The sequence below is a fragment of the Zeugodacus cucurbitae genome, chromosome 2 (genome assembly GCF_028554725.1).
Source record: "Zeugodacus cucurbitae isolate PBARC_wt_2022May chromosome 2, idZeuCucr1.2, whole genome shotgun sequence".
NCBI lineage: Eukaryota > Metazoa > Arthropoda > Insecta > Diptera > Tephritidae > Zeugodacus > Zeugodacus cucurbitae.
In genome coordinates this window covers 4,160,979-4,180,683 of record NC_071667.1, presented here as the reverse complement: position 1 = coordinate 4,180,683, position 19,705 = coordinate 4,160,979, and the positions used below count along the sequence as shown (strand labels likewise).

General features: G+C 33.2%; 1 protein-coding gene and 1 long non-coding RNA gene across 19 annotated transcripts in view; one reads left to right on the top strand and one right to left on the bottom strand.

Moving 5' to 3' along the window:
- The window catches only part of LOC105208449 (low-density lipoprotein receptor), a 301,388-nt gene that overhangs the window by 279,361 nt on the left and 2,322 nt on the right, over window positions 1-19,705 (top strand). For all 18 annotated transcript variants that reach the window (XM_054227532.1, XM_054227544.1, XM_054227547.1 and 15 more), the window contains 2 exons: window positions 7,194-7,321; window positions 7,454-7,603. In XM_054227532.1, the coding sequence (XP_054083507.1) occupies window positions 7,194-7,321; window positions 7,454-7,603 (278 nt within the window). The remainder of the gene's footprint in view (window positions 1-7,193; window positions 7,322-7,453; window positions 7,604-19,705) is intronic.
- The window catches only part of LOC128920415 (uncharacterized), a 64,786-nt gene continuing 56,515 nt past the window's right edge, over window positions 11,435-19,705 (bottom strand). The window contains exon 2 of the long non-coding RNA XR_008470472.1: window positions 11,435-12,015. This is a non-coding gene — a long non-coding RNA (uncharacterized LOC128920415). The remainder of the gene's footprint in view (window positions 12,016-19,705) is intronic.

Here is a 19,705-nt window from a genome sequence, read left to right as displayed (position 1 = left end):
GCAGCTACAAAACTGCAGAGATAGAGAGCGAAGCTTCATTGATTGACTTTTTTTGGATGGTGGGGGTTTAATTAAATATTCTAATATTGTCACTTACGCTACAAGCTGAAGACGACAGACATGGAATTCTATAAGCAACGAAGCAATCGGAGCCTAAGGCGCCGTCTGGAATTAATGAAAAGCTCAAAATGCACTATGGATGAAGTATAGATACATTATTTAAATTAATTATAACAAAGGATACAGTCCTGACCTCCGACTTGATTGGAAAGTATTTAAATTTCAATTTCTGCCTTCTGAAATTTTATAATTTCCAGCAAATAATGATGTGTGAAATAGTCTTGGAAAAAGTGCCATAATTATTTATAGTTGATCTTTGACAAAGCTTTCAAATCTGTACCACCGCCAACTTTAATGCACATGCATCGCTTAATTTTCTTGTAATTCCCTGATTGTCGCAGTAAGCTTTTTTTTTCCCACACACACTCGTATAATCACCCGAACATGGTACATACAAATGCACGTCAATATTCATATCTAAGAATGACGAATGTGTGTTAAGACAACATTATGTGAGTTTTCGTACCGCGCTGCTAGCGGTAACCTCAGAAGCAGCAAACAAGCAAAAGTAATTTGAAGAAGTACGAGAAACTCATCAGCGGCAGCAACGCTTTCTTAAATGTGTACATCTACAAATGTATGTACATATGAGTATCAAGCACATTAGTGGCGCAGCGACAGGAAGATGAGCAACAAGCGTTGCGAAAAGGCGGCAGAGCAATACATAACTGTAGCAACAACAACTTGAGTTGCAAACACATTAGCAGTAGCAACAACGACAGCAACAGTAGCAACACTGCATGTGTTGTGGACAATGATGAGCGACGAAGATGAAGATGAAGCGAAGTGTCAAGCCGCAACGAAGTAACGCTTGCCTTGCAAATAACGACAGTGGATGCTCGGGTGCCTGCGGTGGCAGCAAATTTGTCTTGATAACTCGCACACAGTTACGTTCAAAGCAATAGCAGCATGAAAATGTAGATCTAAGCTGTAGTGCTTTCTAATCTTAATACGGGCATCTTTCGATTTCTTCTTACTAACTTGATCGTGTAATAATTAGGTGGATTTACATTTAATTTCTGTAATATTACATTGGCACTACTCTGTAATTTTGATAAGAATTCCTCTTCGCTAGCTCTCACTTTAGCTCACGGAAGTTTATGGAACGTCCAAAACAAAATCTGAACCAAAGTAGAAATTTTCATACTAATAATTTTGATTTAAAAGACAAAATCTAGATATAATTTGGGCCCAACTGATGACAGTTGGAAAACAATTCCACGATAAATAAGCATTTTTCCAATAAACCATGGCGTGATAATTTGTCATGAACAAAGACGTCAAAGGCATTTGTTTACTTTGACAGCTCATTTGACAGCTTTCCTAAAGAACACCCTACATTAAATACGAAATTCAGACACTGCTCTCTTACAACGCGCAAGTGTACACACCCTCACTGCCATATTCACAGACACGCTTAAGGAAAAAGTAAATTAAGATTCTTCATTGCTGTGGAGATTTGCTTTTAATGCATCTACGCACATACATACATATTTGCTCGAATGCTGGTATTCCATCGGTGTATGTGATACATACACACCGTTATAAAAATGCATATAAATATAAGTAAAGCTTTTCTGCTGCGACTTGTGAAATCTGAAATCTTCTTCATTCATTATTTTTCATTTAAGCGTCGTGCCATGACTGACAGATTTATAATGTCGCATTAAAATGTTGCAACGAACAGCACTTCACCCCCTCACGCGCATTCTTTTCCAATACACAGGCACACACTTACACGCCGCCGTTGCAGAAATCCTTTGATGTGTATATTTAATTTTATACATATATTTACGTGATTGTGCACCGCAAATTAATTTATAAGACAACAAAAGCAACAAGACTTTGTAAATCATCTCGACATTCGCCTTTAATTACAACTTCGTTGGAACTTTTGCTATTTTGTTGCAAATTTTTCGTAGCTTAGCATTGAAGAGCATATAATGCAATTCAACTTAGCATGAGATAATAAATGTTGAGGGCTTAAGCTGAAAGCGTTTGCCATGAGTACGAAAATTGTAATGACTTCAAATTTAAATTAAATGGTAGCACACTCACTTTATTAATATTTTTTTTTACCACTCATTAGTATTAATTTTATTTCATATGCACCAGTTTAAGTGTTTGTAAAGAGAACATTAGAATATTGTCTACATTTACTCCGCTGACTGCATTAGTTCAGCACATTTAGAAAGAAAGCCTCCCGACAATCTGCGGGGCTTTGAACTTTTGGGTCAAAACCCTATTTCGACCTACTACTCGATCAATTTCAATTTCAAAATTCTGTAAATATGATTTTCCTAACATCCAGATGTTAAGGTTTGGAATTTGGGCGATATTAGCTTTCCATATATTTCAATTTCAATCTTCAACTGACCCCTACACTTTACAATATATAAATCAAGCATAAATGAAAACAACAGTATAAAACTTTGTATATATATTGCATTGATATAAAAATAGTCGAAATCGGACCATAATTAGTCCAGTCCCCAGATACCGAAATTCAGGCCTTCAGAACCTATGGCTGATATATGTTGTAAAAATTTCGAAGTATTTAAAAAGTAATCGGAACAAAGTAAAATCGGAACAGTACTTTCCCAACTCCCATATACCAAATATATCTTTCTGCCCTATTTCCGCCCCTATTAACGTTGTCGTTATCGTTTTAAAACGACTTAAGAACGCCTATTTGGCATTCCTGTTGGCGTTAACGACATTTATCGAAAATAAATTGAGATTCCACAATTTGAAACGACATAGAAACAGTCGTTTTTTGCCGTTGCTATAATTGTGAGCGACATAGAAACGACGCGGTTGTTTGAAGGAATATTTGAAGTGAAGATGAAAATTCCAAATCGGAAACAGTTTAAAAATTTTAATTTCTGAAATGGAAAAATATCCTGCATATGCCAAGGACTTTAGAAAAGGGATAAATCCTTTAAATTTCGATTTTTTGGGAGGGATTTTTTTTTCTAAAAAAAAAAAACGCTAAATCCATTCCACCGCCATCTCGCGTCGGAAATTGTTGGCAGTAATAAAATTGCATTTTTATATCTTAGAGTATATTTAAGATATGAAAGGTCTTAAAATTCAAAACGAAGAAAAACAAGTAAGGAAGGGCTAAGTTCGGGTGTAACCGACCATTTTATACTCTCGCAATTTATTTATTTAATTTTATTTATATTAATAAAACAAAATTTGACCCACATATTCGTCATATATATTGTATAAAGTCCATTGAAAGTTGGAAACCATAATATTAGGTTAGAAGCACCGAGGTCCTCGTGTTCGATATATGGGGCCTTAAAAACCTATGGTCCGATTTCGGCGTTTTTTAGAATGGGGCTGCCACACTATTAACATAGTATTTGTGCAAAGTTCTGCACCGATATCTTCACTAGTGCTTACTTTATATATTGTAAAGTAAACGATTCAGAACGTCTTCAAAGTTCTGGTATATAGGAAGTAGGCGTGGTTGTGAAGCGATTTGGCCTATTTTCACAACATATCATTGGGATGTAAGGAAACTATTACAAACCAAGTTTCATTGAAATCGGTTGAGTAGTTCCTGAGATATGGTTTTTGACCCATAAGTGGGCGACGCCACGCCCATTTTCCATTTTGTAAAAAAATCTGAGTGCAGCTTCCATCTGCCATTTCGTATGTGAAATTTAGTGTTTCTGACGTTTTTCGTTAGTGAGTTAACCCACTTTTAGTAATTTTCAACCTAACCTTTGTATGGGAGGGGGCGTGGTTATTATCCGATTTCTGTCATTTTTGGACTGTATAAGGAAAAAAAACGACTGCAGAAAGTTTGGTTTATATAGCCCTATTGGTTTGCGAGATATATACAAAAAACCGATTTGGGGGCGGGGCCCCACGCTCACTTCCCCAAAAAAATTTCATCCAAATATGCTCCTTCATAGTGCGATCCTTCATATCAAATTTATTTCCATAGCTTTATTTATGGCTTAGTTATGGCACTTTATGTGTTTTCATTTTGTGGGCGTGGCAGTGGTCCGATTTTGCTCATTTTCGAAAGCAACCGTCCTATGGTGCCAATGAATAAGTGTGCCAAGTTTCATCAAGATATCTTAATTATTACTCAGCTTGCACAGACGGACGAACGGACAGACAGACAATCGGATTTGAACTCCACTCTTCACCCTGATCACGTTGGTATATATAACCCTATATCTAACTCGTTTAGTTTTGGGTGTTACAAACAACCGTTATGTGAACAAAACTATAATACTCTCTTTAGCAACATTTGTTGCGAGAGTATAAAAATAGTACTCCAACAGGACGAGGAGTTAATAAACAGATACCCATATCTCCTTTGGCTGGACCACTAGGTAGAGTAGTCGGATTAGCCAGAAGCAAGGAGCATGAGACGCTGGAAGTATAGCACATTTTAGAAGAAAGTTTGGAGGATGTCACCAATACTTCTTTTAAAAAATCAAATAAAGATGGAAGACTAACATTGTTGTACGTAAGTACAATAATTACAGTGATAACGTTGTTTAGAGTCAATAGAGAATAGCATAAAATCCATTAAGGACTGCTTTAAAAATGTGTCTCGTTACATAAAGAAATGTTTATATGGGAAAAGAGCGCCTTAAAGTATACCATATAAAATATGTAGACAAATTTCGATAACTTTTCTTAGGCGTTACGATACACTTCAAGAATACCAATTTAGGAACAAAACGACGATAAGAACGACGACGACTTAGAAACGACTATTAAAACGACAACGACAACGGGAATAGGCCCGAGTGAAAACTACAAAAAACCATTTTTCAACTCAGGCTTTTTAAATTTAATATCTAAATATCTATGCTGTTGTTTCTAACCACAATTTATACGTCATTACACTAGTTATGTTCACAGAAAAATATTTAAACATTTTTCGCATATTTTACGACGCCTCATTCGCCACTCAAACAATTTGACAACAATTTTGACAACTTTTGTTTATAATTGTCACTGCAGTTTTTAAACCAGACATAAATAATAAATTTCACAACACAAAAATGTTTGCGCTGCCCACAAAAGTATGCCAAGCGTATATTTATTCATGTGGAAAATTGTCAAAATAGCATAAATTCACTAGCACGTGACTGCGCTGTTAAACTGCAAACTATACGTAGTTGCAACATGTGGGTGAGGCAAGGCTGACCAAGTTAAATGTATAGTTTGAAATATCTTCTTACATGCGAATGTTCATTGATATGAAAATAGATCACGAAAGCAGGCTTTTGGTTTATTATGCAATGGCAAAGAAAGTCTATCAACACATAGCACCTTATTGGTTAGCATAGAAGATAGTTGAGCGATTATACATATTTACGATTTATGTTGGAACACTTGCCGTAGCTACGCATTTTCTAAGCGCAAAAAACCACTGCATGACAGTTCAATGCTCTATTGGTTTCGCATCTTTGTATCTCCTGACGACTGCAGAATTCTACTCGTGCCTGCAAGGTTTTTCCAAAAACTGCAGCAAATTTTATATCTCGCTTCAATTTTGCGTAGAAAGCTGTGAAGTGTCTTCGTACTGTAGTCTCTTTAATGTATAGTCAGTCAAAATCGCTGGCTTATATGTGTATGAATGTATTAAGGCTCTTAAAATGATTCGATTAACCGGAAAACCGATTATTCGAATGTCCCGTTTGTAACATTGCAACTATTCGAATAGACTGTCCACTTCGATAATTCGAATAGTTGTACTGCTGCGAGTCGGAAAAGAGGTGTTACGACTATCCAGATACTGCAAACTAAATATTATTATTCGAATAATGTCCTATCCGATTAATTCGGTTAGTCTATTAATGGAATACCAATCTGGTATTTATGTGTGTGTACGATTAGTTCGCGCTGCCACGCGGCGAAAATGCCAGAAATCGCAGCAACTGCCAGTTGGCCTTTCACCTGACCCGGCCATGTGTATTCGTATGTCTGCGTGAGATATCCTTGAACGGCATTCATGTGGTTGTTCAGCAATTTTTCGCTTTGCTTCATGCGATTTTCTCTGTGCAAGTTATTCATTTTCTTTTTTTAATTTTATTTTATTTTATTTTTTTTTAATACTTCTTTTGTTTCAACGTTTTTTGTTTTTGCCTTTGCGGCTATTAAATTGGATTATTGTGGATTTTAAAATGCGCCACATCGAAAATTTACGAGCAGTTACCAAGTCTACTCTGTTGCAAAGAGCACACACTTGCATACACAAAGCGAGTAAAAGCAATGAATATTGCCACGAAATAATATTTATTCTGCGTGAGTGTATGTTGATATCATACATATTTACACAGTAGATTTATGATATTGGAGTGTGCATATATATGCACTAGCCACAGCTCTTGAAGTAATTTATTCGCATATCTTTTTATTATGAGCCACTTATCCGCGTGCTCTCGAAAGAATATTTCACTTCTGCTACCACTCCGCCGACACAGCTCATATTCATTAAGAGCGTGTTCATGCGTTTGCACTCGCCTTTCTTTCGATCGCTCAAATTGTAATAACATCTTTCTCTGCTTTTATTTACTCACATTGTTATTGTTGTTATTTAAATGCGTAAATTATGACGGCGTATAAAGATATTTTATTATGATCCCTCTCATTTGGCTTGCAATTTAATTAAATAAAAATAAATTTAATTTATTGTTAACAGTGGGCTATAATTCAGGGTTGTACTCGCTTAAGTAAAAAAATAACTAATAAATTTCAGCTTTTCTCTAATTATTCATAAAAAGTTTTTTTAAGCTTTTTTAAACATCTCCATTAAAGCTTACAAAACACCACACACACATACACATTTTGCCATGGAACAGTTACATAACTAATATACATATGTACATATGAAAAATAAAATTTCAAACTCATCTTCTTTGGTGTTTGTAATATTTTCGTTCACTTCAAATCATTAATTATTTCGGGTGTTGGTGTAGTATATTAACCGCAATTATTATGTCAGCGTAAAAGCTTTGAATATTCTTTTGTATTCTTCATTCGCAAAGTAATTTCATTTTTCACATTTTTTTCCATTTCTTCGTTCTTCACAGTGGATAATCATCAAGCTGGTAATGCGACAAATGCCGATGGCAGCATCATCTCACCGCAAACTGATTCCAGTTACTTAGCATTAACGATAATCGGTTCACTGGTCGGCTTCGGACTGGTGACAGGTGTGGTAAGTGCGAACAAGTAAATAAGCGCTGCGCTCACTTATGGATTTAATGCTGGCTTAGCCAACAACAACAGCAAGGTAATATTCAAGCTATGCCAAATTAACGCTGTCTCTCCCTCCTCTCCTCCGCTTTAGATACTTTGGGTCGTTTATCGTCATTGCAGCAGGCGTCCCACCTCAATGAACTTTGAAAATCCGGTGTACCGTAAAACCACCGAGGATCACTTTAGTTTGGAGAAAAATAATCTGCCGGCGCGCATGTATCCCAGCACGGTGGATGAAGAGGTAAGCGCGCCATGCATAAATAATTTCAATTACATGAAATTTTAAATTCAATTTGCGTCAGCAACATCTACAACTAACTAGCAACTACTAATGCAGTAAAATTAATTGAAAATATACAAAAAAAAAAAAAAACAAAAGATCTTAATTAATAATTTTAGAATAATTGAGAATCTAACCAAATTCAAAAGAAAAGCTTGCAAAGTTTGCAAGTATTTTTAAAGAAATTAAGTAATTAGCAATTAGTTTTAACATTTAGTCGTTAATCAATAGCAATAAAATAACAAACCTACACTATACACAAATACTTAGCGTTGTTTACGGTAAATTTAAGAAAATAAACTATGTATGAGTACTTAGCAGTAGCAGTGTACGAGCACAGCATGCTAATGGGCAAACTAAGATTTGATAATGAAAATTAGTTTAATGAAAATCTACATTTTCCTAATGTAAATACTTGTTACACACCACCCGACAGTCGCATAAGTTGTAATTAAACATTTTCTATTAGCAATTCATTTGAACTCGAACAACTCCACTCAAATATTTACTATCACAAGTTCCCAGAAAATGTAGCGCATAAGAGCGAAGCATCTCTATAATATGATTACCTGTGTAAATAGTTATTTGAAATGAATGCAACTGAAACATTAGCAACCACCACTAAAATCAACAACAATAACCAATAGCTAATTGACACCTACTGGATTTTTATCTATTTCTAGCTGCATTTTTCGCAGAGAAGACTGTTCGCGCAGTATTGAAAATTTTCCAAAATTGAGCGCCAAAAATGCACTGTGAAATGCGTTCAAGCGTAAAAGAGAGTTAATAAATTAATTGAAAATCGAACTAAAAATATTTTTAAATAAAACATAATTTTTTAATTTGGTTATTAATAATCATTATTATTATAAAATAAATAAATTATATTAAAGAAAAATAATAAATGAATACACTAAAGTATTAAATATGAAATTCAAATAAAATCGCTGATTAGTTTTTCATTACTTTCGAAATTTAAACTCAAATTAATAAGCATACATATATACAAATGTATATAGAGATATTGCCAGTTTGAATTTTTATTTAATTAAATAATTTTTAATTTAAGTAAAATTAATTTAAATAAATAAAAATATTTCTAAATATTTTTTAAATTAATTTTTTTAGTTCGTTTTTTTGTAAATTATTTTTTCAATTAAATTTTTTTTTAATTAATTTTTTACTTTAATATTTAATTTTTTTAAATAATCTTTTTTTATTTATTGAATTTTTACTTAATTAAATAGAGATATTTTTAAATATTTTTGAATTTTTTATTTAATTCGTTTTTTTTGTTTATTCAATTAATTTTTTTATTCAATTATTTTTTTAGTTTTCTAAATAATTTTTTAATTTTTCTTCCTAATTTTATTTTTGTAACAAGTTTACTTTTTTTACATTTGACATATTTTACGTTGCAATTAATAATTTTTTTTTCTATACTCTCAATTAAAGAATCACAGAACCCATATATAATATAAATTAGAAAAATATTTTAATTTAGTTTTAAATATAAAATTCATTTCCAAACATGAACATATAATGAAAATATAACGCTTTCGAAAATACAGTTTTCGAAAACAAAATGGTCAATAGCAAATTTTCTTTATTACATATTTAATTTTTATACTCTCGCAACATGTTGCACAGAGTATTATATTTTTGTTCACGTAACGGTTGTTTGTGTCACCCAGAAATAAAAGAGTTAGATATGAGGTTATATATATAAATGTTCAGGATGACGAGTGGATTTGATTTGAAATCCGGATGTCTGTCCGTCCGTCTGTCCGTCTGTCCGTGCAAGCGATAACTTGAGTAAAAATTAAGATATCTTAATGAAACTTGGAACACATATTCCTTGGCACCCTGAGGAGGCTGCTTCCGAAAATGGGCAAAATCGGTCCACTGCCACGCCCACAAAATGGCGGAAACCGAAAACCTTTACAGTGTCATAACTAAGCCATCAATAAAGTTATGAAAATAAAATTTGGAACATAGGATCGCATTAGGGAGGCATTTTTTTTTTTAAGTGGGCGTGATCCTGCCCCCAAATAGGTTTTTTGTATATATCTTGCAAGCCAAAAAAACTGTATAAACTTTCTACAGTCGTTTCTTTTAGCCATTTCCTTATACAGTCCAAAAATGAAAGAAATCGGATAATAACCACGCCCACCTCCCATACAAAGGTTATGTTGAAAATGACTAAAAGTGGGTTGACTAACTAACGAAAAACGTCAGAAACACGTCACATAAGAAATGGCAGATGGAAGCTGCACTCAGATTTTTTTACAAAATGGAAAATGGGCGTGGCGTCGCCCACTTATGGGACAAAACCATATCTCAAGAACTACTCGATCGATTTCAATGAAATTCGGTATATAACACTTTCTTGACACCCTAATGACACGGGTGGAATATGGGCGAAATCGGTTCACAACCACGCCTACTTCCCATATAACTCAATTTCGTTCACTTTATAATATAATATATACATTAAGAATATAATATATACCAGAGAACGGCATTTGCTGAATGAAAAACATTCGTACGCGCTCAACCGCCGAATAATCACACTGTTCGGATCAGCCGATCAAACTTGCCTGCGCTCACATTTTCGTTGTTGATTTTAAATTCACTCGTGTGTGTGCGATTTTTTGTTTCACTCCGAGTTTGTTCAGCTCGTGTTCATTATAATGATTTCGGGCGCTTGCTCATTCGGTTCAACAATCATTGTTTTGAACAAGAACAACACTCAACTCGCAAAAATCAACTCGTATGATTTTACTCATGCGCGCAGCAAGCGGCACTTTTTCTGCACAGATGAAATGTGAGAAGAAGAACAAGACAAGCTACAACAACAAACTGCATAGAAATTGTTGCGGTACATGCAGTCATAACGCTCACATCGTGTCGTCTTGTCGCTAATTGTTTACTCATAATCGATCAACTCAAATTGAACCGAATGATGCTTTCGTCAACACAGGCTCATTTTATTGAACGCTGACTTTTGTTCAGTGAGTTGAATTGAGTGAGAAATTTTGAACCGAGGACTCAAAATCCAAAGAATGATGTGTACGGCAAATTGAGTTGATTTTTACTCATCACTCTGTTTTTTTCAGTGAGTTGAGTTGAATGAAAAAGTTCGCGTATGAGTAAATCAAGAAAATAGTGATTTTTGCAGTTCTCTGATATATACATTAAGGAAAATTTGTCAAAATCGGACCTTGACTTTTCAAGGCCCCTGATATCGAACATGAAGAACCGAGGTGCCTAAGAATAATTTTTCACCGAAAATATAGGATTATGATGATTTTCGTTATTCTATTGAACTTTATTCAGAATATATGCGTCGAATTGCGATATCTTTATAAAATTACATCAATAAATTGCGAGAGTATAAAATGTTCGGTTGCACCCGAACTTAGCCTTTCTTTACATGTTTTAATTTCTATATATTTCTTTCATTTTGGTTTACCGTTTCAGAAGTTGTAGTCTAATATTTTTTTTCTTATTTTCAACTGAATAAATAAAATAGTGCTTTTTCCTAAAACTACATTATCTGATACAGACACCGCTCAGAGACTACTTTACGTTTCCCATCAACTACACAATAAACACTGCTTTATCCTGAATTTCGTTATCTCACCTTTCATTTAACACAAAGTCCGTTCTTTAAAAAGCTCACGTCAAAATATGAAAAAAAAATGAATGAAAACTACTTTATTTTACTGCAAACGAACCCTTTAATTAAATCAATTTATTTCGATATTAATTTTCATTATTATTTTGCCGATTTAATTAAATTCTAATTCAATTCAGTTAACTTAATATATTGAATGAATAGCAGATGAAAGTGTGAACTATATCGAAAAGACAGAGATGTATGGAAATACATACATATTTAATAATGAAAAAAAAGTGACAAAAAAGGCAAAATAAGAATATTAAATAAATATTATTGTACTGTTTAAAGACATTTAGTAGTAAAATTAAATCTTGATGTAAGTATTTAGTTAATAAGTATTTAAGCATTTTAATTGAACCGTGCAGTAAATAAAGAGTAAGATTTAACTAAATAAAGTAATATTTACATTTACTATGCATACATACATACATACATTTGGCATAAGTGCTGCAACACGCAACTACACGCACAACATACAACCAACAGCCACAACAACAAAACAAGGCAACTAACAACAAACAAAGAAACACGCGTAAAACAAACATTTAATGTACATACTCACTTACTAATTCTCTAATTTAAAGATTTTGGTATAAAAGTCTCCAGTTTATGCCAGCTTTTAGCCAAATTTATGATTTACACAATAATTTCTTTTGATTTCTTTTGATATTCTTCAACCAAAGTATTTCTGGTGCGTGAAAATATCAAAAAGCAAAATTAGCATAATTTTCGAAACGAAATATATACATACATAATTGCCAAGCATTCATTTCAACACCAACACATACAAATAAAGAATAAAGTAAATTCTGGGCGTTGGCGCACTTAACACGCCGGCACCAGCACGCATAAATATCCGCAATAAAAGGTTTTATGTCGCTTAATAAATTACATACATGTTAACATGAAAAGCCAACCAAGCGTTCACTCAACAACAACAACAACACCAGCAACATGTTTGCAATATTTATTGAGAAATACACATATCCTTAAAATACGCACACGCTCACGTGCAAGCCAATATTCGCATGCATAAAATTAATAAAAAAGTAACTGTAGAAAATGCTGACATTTAATGGATTGCTACAAGCAAGAATAAAATGAAAAAGTGCCAGTTATATATGCCACGCAGTCATTTGCTGCAAGTGCAAACATTGATACAAACCAAACCGCAAACATTATTTTTACACGAAAACACATTGCATGCATTCTGCAACGCCACAACCATAATACATGTGTACGTAGCGAGGCGAGCTACAGCATTTCTGTCACTCATACGCCCCGTCATACTCTGCAGCATTACATCTTCCTTATGTGTACTTACATGTGTAGCACATTTTATACTCAGTGAATTATTTAGGTAGTTTATATATTTATACGTTTTTAGTAGCAATGGAAAATGAGATGGAAATTTCATGAGTTTTTGAGTATACTAAGCGACCTAGTATATGTATGTTTCTTACAATATTTTGTCGCACAGAGATTATACTGAACAATTTAACTCATGTATTATCTGGATAATGATTGTCAGCAATTTTGACAGTAAACTAATTACTTTTCTTCGTGGAAGAACCCGAACGAAAGATTATTATAAAGCTTTGTAAAGCGCAATGATTTTATTTTTACTTTTTCGAAAAGCTCTTTCTGTACATATTTGAAGATATTTGGAGACATCTACCCGCGCTAATAGTATTTATTTTGACTAATTTCCTCGAGAATGTTTCTATTTAAATGACGCTGCTTTCTAGAAATATTAATTTCTCTCTGTTCACTCTCAGATCGCTCATACGCCCCGTACAACTTGGTGTTACACAGAGAGTTTACTCATACGCACTGTACCACCATTACAAAATTTATTAACACTCAATGCTATTTCCTCAGCACGCTTTCTACTTAACAAAACACGCATATGCCAGTCTTTGATTTATGTTCCCTGCCCTTGTACACCAATACAACCGCATTTGGCGTATGCATAATGTTGTGCCACTTTTGAGAAATTTTTGAGGTTTAATGCACATACGAGCATAAATCGTAGCATGAAATATCAAAAAAGTTGTAGATATTATTTCCATTTCAACTGAAACATACCCAATAACACACATTAACAGTTATACGCTGCCGACCCGTCCATAGCATACATAGCTCGTGGTTTGGAAAAGCAGCACGCATCTTATATTTTCGTTTTATTTTATTTTTTATTACCCGCACAAAATATAAATTCCTGTTGATTTATGCAAACATGAAACCATGAACCGCCACTGCAAATGAATGCATATATCAGCAGTAGCTACATGAGATAACAAGAAGCTTATATGTAACCACAACCACAACAATTTCACCACCATCAACTCAGCACATACAACACATGCAATTCATACTCGTGCACCCGTACCCGTACCCGTAAACCCAATTCTTTGTTGTTTGCATTTGAAAATTTGTCATTGCTCCACATTTGCCATTTGTTCGTTTTCTTTTCGCGTTGCATATTTCCTCTTCTCTCTTTCTCTCCCACTGAAACTATTATCATGCTGCGAGCGCGCTTGCAAGCCCATCGACAATGGGAGATAAGCATAAAGCCATTGCGCCAGCGAAAAATCACCATTTTACATTGTACTCACATATATGACACGAAATGCATTTGCCTTTGGAAGTAAGAGGCATAGCAAAATTTTGTAGTTAACGGGTCGAATAAGCAGCTTTTTCCCTTAGTGGTAAGTACTTGAAAGCAATTTTTTACAAAAATTAGTATGATCAACCCATTTTCTCACACACGCGAAAATGCGTATTTCAACACACAGAATTCGAGTATATATTTCTTTTTTTTTTCAATTTTGTTTTTTAACGATTTTGTTCTGAAATGCATTTCAACTAAATTACTACTTTTTCCGTTCACTATTGATTTTGGAAAACCTTTTGTGTTTTTTTTGGAAGAGTTGAAATTGAGAAAAGTTTGTAATAAGTTTATTTAAAAAATATGATGAAATCAAGGACACCCTTATTTGAATGCTTGAAATTAGTTTGTTCTCGTTTCAAGTATGTTCTTAATTAGTAGGTACTGAAAAAATGAGTTCTGATATATTATTAACATTTAAAAAGCTCTAATTTTTTTTCCTTCATTGTCACTTCTTTCGAAAGCAATTATTGTTGTTGCTTCTGGAATAGTAAGTTCACTTAAAATAAAATTAAAGTAATTCGACTTCTTACTTAGCAGAAAATGTTATGTTAACAGCGCTTAAGTTATCAAACAAGGTAACAAGTTTTGGAAAAAAATAATATATAGTGTTTGATATATGAGAGAAAACACAGAACTCAGCTAATTAGGTAACCTTATACCAGTTATGAGAATTAATTAATTTGCTGTTAACAGACTACAACGATGTTTCGCTTATATACAGACACAAGTTTTTTGCCGACTGAAAGTCAGTGACATAATGTAACTTTATGTTATCTGAAACTTTTGCTTTAATTAATAAAGTTTAATAAATTTTTCTTTTTTTGTTTGTTGTAAATAATTTTTATTTATAATATATTTTTGTTTGGCCGTTTGTTTTATTATTAAATATATGAAATTACCATAATTAAAATTTAATAACTTTAAACTTTGAGTCTATATGTGAATGTTAACTAGTATACTCGTATAAAAATGTTTTTTAGAAAATGTGCAATAACTTTTTTTTTCAACATAATATCGAACATGTCAACACACAAACAGTAGTCTAATAAAAAAAGTAAATTAAATATTAATTAACATTTAACCCTTCCACACTGACACATTGTAAATATATGCATACTTACATACGCATCTTCCCGTTCACGAGCTCTTACTGTATTGTGCATTGTTGTTATCCTTGTTGTTTGTTGGTTGGATTGTGTGTTTGTGTATGTGCGTTTTTTTAAACTCATGCATTCATCAAGTCTTATATACAGTATATAAGTATTTTATATCCATTATAAGTCTATAAATCTGTATGTATGCGATTTCAAGTATTTTAAGCTTTTGAACTTTATAAAACTTTTGTTATTATTTGTATATTTTTTATTAAAATTGTAAAAAAAACGGTTATGCAAATGACATACGTAAAATTGCAACGCTATACAAAGCGACTCACGATGAATTATTTCAATTTTTAATAATAATAATGTTTTTTTGTTGGTTTGCCATCATTATGAATTGTGAAAATTTTCGATGCATAATGAGATAGCAAATATTTTTAAATACAGTGAAAAAAAAGCCGAGTGCAAAAAAAAAAATACTGAATATGCGTAAAAAGAAATAAATCATTAGAGAAATGCACAAGCATGGCACTCAATTCAGTGAGCCGGCGCAGACCCATTAACCTAAAACTATAAAAAACTACAAATATGTACATATGTACACCTATTTATGGTGGCTGCGTTTAATCGGCGATACAGCTCAATTCATCTGAATGGTAGTTGACACATCAAAGGATTTTATTATAAAGCGTTTGTTTTCAAAATACAAAATATTGTTGGTGACAGAATTCCCTGACTATTTACTCATTTCATGTCCAATTTTCATGTCGTATTTGCCTGAGTATTTGTAAATATTGACTAGCCGCATTTTATGCATAACAGTATTCGTGGTGTTCAGTAAACATGAAGCTGTTATTTTTTTTGCCGCAATTAAATCACTGCTTTCCACGTTTCTCCAAAAAAAACAAACTGAAAAACAACGAAATTTGAAAAGAATTTCGGATTTAGAACTTTTCAGAATCGAATAACGCCAATTTTATGAAGCAATTTCACTACCGACATTCAGTGAAATCTTGACCTTCTCTTTTATAATTGATAGTGAGAGTTTAAATTGAACGACTTTTGACCAAAATTTGCTCTTCATTTTGTTTTCATATTTTGTTCCTAAATTCTTTAATTACTCCGTTATAACATAATTATGTTTACAAGCATTGGCCAAGTTGCCACCTAGTACATATTTTTTTCTTGTTTCCCTCATTAGTAAACACTTGTAAGCTTACCACAACTCACATTTATTGTTTCTCCAAGGAATTGCTGCTACACTCAAGGATTTAAAGACAACACAGCACTTCAATTAATAAGAAATACAACAATCACACCACAAATAACACCAAAAACCCTAAAGGCTTATGATAATCAAATATTAATTATTTATAGCAAACGAGAACGCAAAGAAACCAACTTTTACACAAAGCAATTGTAAAATGTAAATTAAATGAATTTAGAACGCGTAGTTTAATTGATTATAACACTAATTGAGTCAATTAGCAATTTTCAACCAATAGGCATTAATGCAAACAAATTACTAATTGAGTAAATTTGCGGTATATTATTAACAAATGCGTTCTATATATAATAATGCTTAAATGGAGCGACAAAATAAAAACAAGAGCACAAAATCAAAATTAGAAAACCATTAAATTATTCTTATATACATTAAACCCTTTATGTAAAGAATTTTAGACAATTAATTAAGTGTTAATTATATGTTTTAAAAATTAAATTCGCTTAATAAAAATTTTCCAATTCAATGGAAACTCCCACTTGCACACTTGCACAATGATTATGCAATTAATAATAAATTAATATCTAATATGCATAGAGAGACATTATATACACTAATTGTGCTTAAACCGCCTCGACATACAACAGTAAATTTCAAACCTTGCGCGTATTCTCTTCGTTTTATTTAATGTAAGTAACCTTGTCTTGCCATTTTAACTGCCTAACTAAATACACAAGCTTCTTTTTTTATGTATTTACAAAGAAGATCTCTAATTGCCCATTTCAGCTTTCTGTCTAATTATGCAAATTCCAAATAATATTTGAACATATTTCGCTTCCGATTATCATTTCAATGCCAATTAGCTTTCATGTGCGCAAATTCTAAAACTAAGCTAAATGATTTGTGAAGATATTTGCGCCATCAAATTTATATCTCTGCTTACAAAACTAATTAATCCATATTTTGTGATTTGTACAAAATTATATAAATAATAAGGTAAATTTAATGTAATTTGACTACTCACGTGGCGCGTAGGCTGCCAATAATCCAGTCAATCTGGAATTCAAATACGCACATATGTAGATACAATAACCATAGTGATTTGTGTTATATTTAAATAAACAAATATTTGTTCATTCTATATCCATACACCTTCTTTGCGATAGCACAGTGTAATAGCTGTCAAAATGTCTGAGTATTTCTTTGCAACTGTCAGCTTAACTGAGATCGCTCACGGCATTGTATTTAGATTGCATTTATGAAACGTAATGGATATTAGCAAATCAATTTCCCACAGACTTACCGTGTCAATCATAAATACGTAACTGTGAATACAATTGATCTAACTTAAACTACAGATATATTTCTAACCATATTATAAACAAACATAACTTTAAATAAAAAACTCCAGTTAGATCGGACTAGGTTAGCATTAAAAAAAATTTCGCCAACTAGTGCGTACTCTTTATTCCGATAAAGAATTTCACAAATTCACCGCGTTGCTGTAAATCAATAGGGCAAATCAGGTAGAGTGTCTGTCACACAATGCTGCAGCAAATTGTTGCGGTTATGGTTGCGTGGCACTGGTTTAACGGCTACGCGCTGCACCTCCTGCAGTTCGCTGCGGTTTAGCGACCACAAAAGCAGCATGTTGTCACATTTAATTTGAGTGTGGCAGTGGCGCCACGGGCATTAGACTGCTTGCTGACAAAATCAATGAACTCACAATAAGCGACAGCTTAGCGCTGAATATTGTTTGCTTGAAGTCAAGAAAATAAATGACTTGCAACGACTTGCGATTAAATTGATGATTTTGAAATTTAGAGAATGAAATGTGATTTCAGTACGAAAATTGTTGAAAAGTTTTCAATAGTATGGAAAGTAGTTGAAAAGGGTATAACTGAAAAACACATTTTTTTAATGCAGTTGAAATTGTAAAATATTTATATTAATATTTTGATGCGATTAGTTTCACTTATGTAAATATAATCATGCATGCGCATATTGGAGTAAGCATGAAATGTGGATTTATGGTTTGTGATTATATAAGTATATAAAGGGTGATTTTTTAAGAGCTTGATAACTTTTTAAAAAAAAAAAACGCATAAAATTATAGATTGGTTCATGACATTTACTTTTTGAAGATAATTTCATTTAAATGTTGACCGCGGCTGCGTCTTAGGTGGTCCATTCGGAAAGTCCAATTTTGGGCAACTTTTTCGAGCATTTCGGCCGGAATAGCCCGAATTTCTTCGGAAATGTTGTCTTCCAAAGCTGGAATAGTTGCTGGCTTATTTCTGTAGACTTTAGACTTGACGTAGCCCCACAAAAAATAGTCTAAAGGCGTTAAATCGCATGATCTTGGTGGCCAACTTACGGGTCCATTTCTTGAGATGAATTGTTCTCCGAAGTTTTCCCTCAAAATGGCCATAGAATCGCGAGCTGTGTGGCATGTAGCGCCATCTTGTTGAAACCACATGTCAACCAAGTTCAGTTCTTCCATTTTTGGCAACAAAAAGTTTGTTAGCATCGAACGATAGCGATCGCCATTCACCGTAACGTTGCGTCCAACAGCATCTTTGAAAAAATACGGTCCAATGATTCCACCAGCGTACAAACCACACCAAACAGTGCATTTTTCGGGATGCATGGGCAGTTCTTGAACGGCTTCTGGTTGCTCTTCACCCCAAATGCGGCAATTTTGCTTATTTACGTAGCCATTCAACCAGAAATGAGCCTCATCGCTGAACAAAATTTGTCGATAAAAAAGCGGATTTCACATTTCGAACCGAACACTGATTTTGGTAATAAAATTCAATGATTTGCAAGCGTTGCTCGTTAGTAAGTCTATTCATGATGAAATGTCAAAGCATACTGAGCATCTTTCTCTTTGACACCATGTCTGAAATCCCACGTGATCTGTCAAATACTAATGCATGAAAATCCTAACCTCAAAAAAATCACCCGTTATATTGCATGAATGCTGACTTAATGCCAAAATCAACAAAAATACAGTTATTTTCACACACACTTGATGAACACACATACACATCTACACAAATATTTTCACATTTTGGTTTGACATTTTTCAAGCTGACCGCATTTGCTACTAACTGATCATACTTATTTCCGATTATGTAAAACGTATATCACTCCGCACAAAATCAAACCAAACGCAAATTTATCTAAATTACTATTTATTAAACTAAATGTGCATTTCATTGCGACAAAGTGGTAGCCACAAAATGGTTTAAAATTGCTACATTAATACCACATTTGCTTATTTTCTAATGCAAAACACATTTCCATGTTGTTAGACATAGATACAAAATTTAAATATTTACCTTCGCGCGATTTAAGGTTTATACATATATACACA